Here is a 4,055-nt window from a genome sequence, read left to right as displayed (position 1 = left end):
CTGCGCGCGCCATTGTCGTATTACTCGATAATATGGATAAAATGGGGTAAAAGAGAGGAGAAAGCGGACGAAACGTTTAAATTATGGCCCAGAATCTTGCTGTCAACGACATCTATATATAACCGTCCCCCAGCCTTATCTCGATAAGCTTGTACGTATTTCGTTTATAGTAGTTTACACGGTAAACGAGATATATACGTGTCACGCGCACATGTCTTATCTCGTTTATAGTATAAACAAGATAAGGTTGGAAATGGATTTCGATAATAATTTTTTAAATTATTTATTTTAGTAATTAATATATTTATTTAATTATTTAAATAAAAAATTCGTTAAATAAACTTGTGTTTGAGTAATTAGCTATTATTATTTTTACTACAGCCAAAAAACTAATATTAATATGGACATATTAAACTGATACTTAAAAGAAAGAATAAAATTAGATTCACCACATGATAATAGAGAGTTTTTTAATTTTGATATGGGGAAGGTGCTGGTGTTTCGCAGCGTTATGGGATTTTGGGGTGTTTGACGGAACTGTGATGGCGTTGATGAAGAAATCGGTGGCACCGATGGGTGGGACGGAAATCGGTGGGACCGATTACTGCACTCTTAGGTAATGTCTTCTAGCACCCACAAATCGGTGGCACCGATTTAATATCCTTTAGCCTCTCCCTCTCCCTAGCACAAATCGGTGGCACCGATTTAATACCCCTTAGCCTCTTCCTCACACAAATCGGTGGCACCGATTCCTTCCTCCTCAAATCGGTGCCTCTGATTTCTTCTCCCAAAATTTCAAAAAACCAACGCCGTCATAATAGTGTAAATCACCCGTAATCATCATATCCCAGCATAACTCACACCCCCAAATCATATCTAAAAAAATCAGCCGATAATAGATCACAATATCAAAAAAGATACATGACATCTTTTTATAATCATCTAATTAAAATATGTTAAATTACTCAAAAATCTTCATTGTTAAATAACTAACTAATACTATAAACATATTTAGACTTTTTTTTGTTGTATAAAAGTAAAATTAGTGATATTTTTTAATATTGTAATTTTTGATATTTTTAAAAGTGTAAAAGATACAAGTCTGATTTCCATATTTTAAATTTTTTAATTTTTTTAACAAAAATTTCTTTATCTAATTTTTATATCTCTCATAAATTGAACGATTTAATTTCTATACCTCTTATTTCTCTAATTAAACGATTTTACATTTAAAAATAATATCCATCAATCTACATTTTAAAAAAACACCACTAGTCCTCTAATATCAAAAACAAAAAGTGACATCTCTACATGTCCTAACTACAAAACAAATTTCTGGATTTGTGTAGGTCTCAATGCTGCAGAAAATATTGTTTTTGATTTTCGTGCATTATAGCCAACTGTATTGTTTGTAAGCTTAACACCTATTATCTATGTGTAACAAAATTTAAAATCTACACTTTGGCCTAATTTTAAAACACAGCTTAACTAAATTCTAACAATATTTTGATGCACACTCAACACTCCCCATTGGAAACAATCTTTCTTTACTGCACGCGTTTAAAGTGAAGTTGAAGACAAGAGAAGACACAGTCATCGCACGTGCCGCTCCCACCACTGGGATTAGGTACGGTCAAGACCTCAGCCCTATAAGCCCCCCTCAAAGCCTAAGAAGCTCCCACTCTCCACTCCCATATATTTGGCACGCACCTCTTCATCTCTTCCCTCTCTCTCTCTCTAAGAGGTGAAAAACAAACTAGAGTCAGACTAGTCTAGAGATTCTTGTTAATTTAATTGTAACAACTTATAATTGGGAATTGAATAACTGTCATAGCTCTATGGAAACGGATATTCCGGTGGCCAATTACACTTACATGGGCAGGACTTTCACTCAACTCGCCCTCGCTGACCATTCCTCTTCCGCTTTCAGCGACTGCAACAGCGACAGATCTGGCGAGTTCCCCACCACTTCCTCACAAGCTCGCCGCCTCCTTATTGCCTGCGCCGCCGACAACTCCGATGACCTCATCACCCACCTCGTCACCGAACTCCAATCCTCTTCCATTGAAGACCAAAAACAAGCTGCCATGGAGATCAGACTTCTCGCCAAGAACAAGCCCGAAAACCGCCTCAAGATCGCCAAAGCTGGCGCCATCAAACCTTTAATCTCCCTCGTTTCATCTCAGGACCTTCAGCTTCAGGAATACGGCGTCACCGCCATTCTCAACCTCTCCCTCTGCGACGACAACAAAGACGCCATCGCTTCTTCTGGAGCCATTAAGCCCCTTGTTCGTGCACTCAAGACGGGTACTCCAGCGGCCAAAGAGAACGCCGCCTGCGCTCTCCTTCGTCTCTCGCAGGTGGAAGAGAACAAGCTGGCGATAGGGAGGTGCGGGGCGATTCCGCCGCTGGTAAGCCTTTTAGAAAGCGGAGGTTTACGAGCTAAGAAGGACGCGTCGACGGCGCTGTACTCGCTGTGCTCGTCAGTGAAGGAGAACAAGATCAGGGCAGTCAAGGCCGGGATCATGAAAGTGCTGGTGGAGCTCATGGCAGACTTCAGTGGGAATATGGTGGACAAGTCAGCTTACGTGGCAAGCGTTTTGGTTTCGGTAATGGAGGCAAGGGCAACGCTGGTGGAGGAAGGAGGGATACCGGTGTTAGTGGAGATGGTGGAGGTTGGGACGCAGAGGCAGAAGGAAATCGCGGCGGTTATTCTGTTACAGGTGTGCCAAGACTGCGTGATTTACCGTACGATGGTGGCGCGCGAAGGTGCGATTCCTCCTCTGGTTGCTCTGTCGCAGAACGGCACCAACCGCGCCAAGCAAAAGGTGAGTCACTCTCATCACTCCGACAATAAAATCCTGTTCCTGAATTTCATGTCTCCCATTATTGTGTCGTGTCAGTGTCACCACCCCTCTCACCACTCACCACCTCAACTTAGCTCCATGACACGGCACTCTCTACACTCCTTCTAAGTTCTAACCTTCCAAGGAACTCCCCTACCACGCCATTAAAACCCTGCATTCTCCACCGTTCCATTTAGCACCGCCAAAAATAGCTCTGTCTCTTTTATTTTTAACAATTTTAATCTAGAATTTTTGTTATTTTAAAACTTTTTGAGACAGATTGGTCGCAAAAAACTAATTTGTTAAAATTCAGTTTTATTCCATCCATTATTGTAACAATGATGAAAGTGATCGCTTTTTCCATGCATTTCCCCCTGTTTCTGGCGGTGTATAGACAATCACGAGGAATGTTAGTGGGCCAGCAATTTTGGTGTTTTGTAACCATCAATTGGCCATCAATAATGTTTTTAATGGTGTGAGATTACATCTAATGGTGGGAGATCATTTACTTTTGTTTTGATAGTTAAGTGCCGGCCAGAAAACACAAAAGTTGCTGACTTCCTAGACTTTTCCGACAATCATTGATCTTATTTTCTACTAGTGTTTACTTCCACATTTTGGCAAACTAATGAATTTTATATATATTCATTTTTATCTATTGCATCAGTTTTTTTCCAGATAAAAATGGGTAAAGAAAAGGAAGTATAAGGTTTCATGAGTTTTTTTCAAGTGTTATCATTTTTAATGTAGCAAAGAATAAGGGGCGATACTTTAATATTTTGATTGCGTGTCTAATGGGAGTATATTGTTAATTTTTGGGTTGCTTCTTGTTGGTGATTATGGTGACAGGCGGAGACACTGATAGAACTTCTACGGCAACCAAGATCCGGCAACGGCGCTGCTCCTCGTACATCATCATAATATTCCACCACCAATCATCCATCACAAGAGGGGAATTATGTATGTGGTTCAATTATTCAACTAATGCCCATCCCTTCCCTCCGATCCACAAACACAAACACCATGTATAATTGTAAATATCATTGTAATGGAGACAAACTTTGTAAATTTTCCATATATATCATCCCATATTCCCATCTTGTTAGTCGCTATTTTTTCAAGAGTTGTGTATCCACACCACTGTCTATGGACTGTGGTTCCACTATTTGTCTATTTCCCATGAAATCTGGAGTTCCATCCTTTTTGCTA

At 40.1% G+C, this 4,055-nt stretch overlaps 1 protein-coding gene across 1 annotated transcript; it reads left to right on the top strand.

Annotated features, from left to right (window-relative positions):
• On the top strand, positions 1,562–4,055 carry LOC107606370 (U-box domain-containing protein 4-like). The gene is made up of 2 exons (XM_016308436.2): positions 1,562–2,828; positions 3,696–4,055. The coding sequence occupies exons 1-2, from the start codon at positions 1,839–1,841 to the stop codon at positions 3,765–3,767; spliced, it is 1,062 nt and encodes a 353-aa protein (XP_016163922.1). The 5' UTR covers positions 1,562–1,838; the 3' UTR covers positions 3,768–4,055.

This window comes from Arachis ipaensis, chromosome B07 (assembly GCF_000816755.2).
Source record: "Arachis ipaensis cultivar K30076 chromosome B07, Araip1.1, whole genome shotgun sequence".
Taxonomy (NCBI): domain Eukaryota; kingdom Viridiplantae; phylum Streptophyta; class Magnoliopsida; order Fabales; family Fabaceae; genus Arachis; species Arachis ipaensis.
This window is presented reverse-complemented; position numbering and strand designations above follow the sequence as displayed.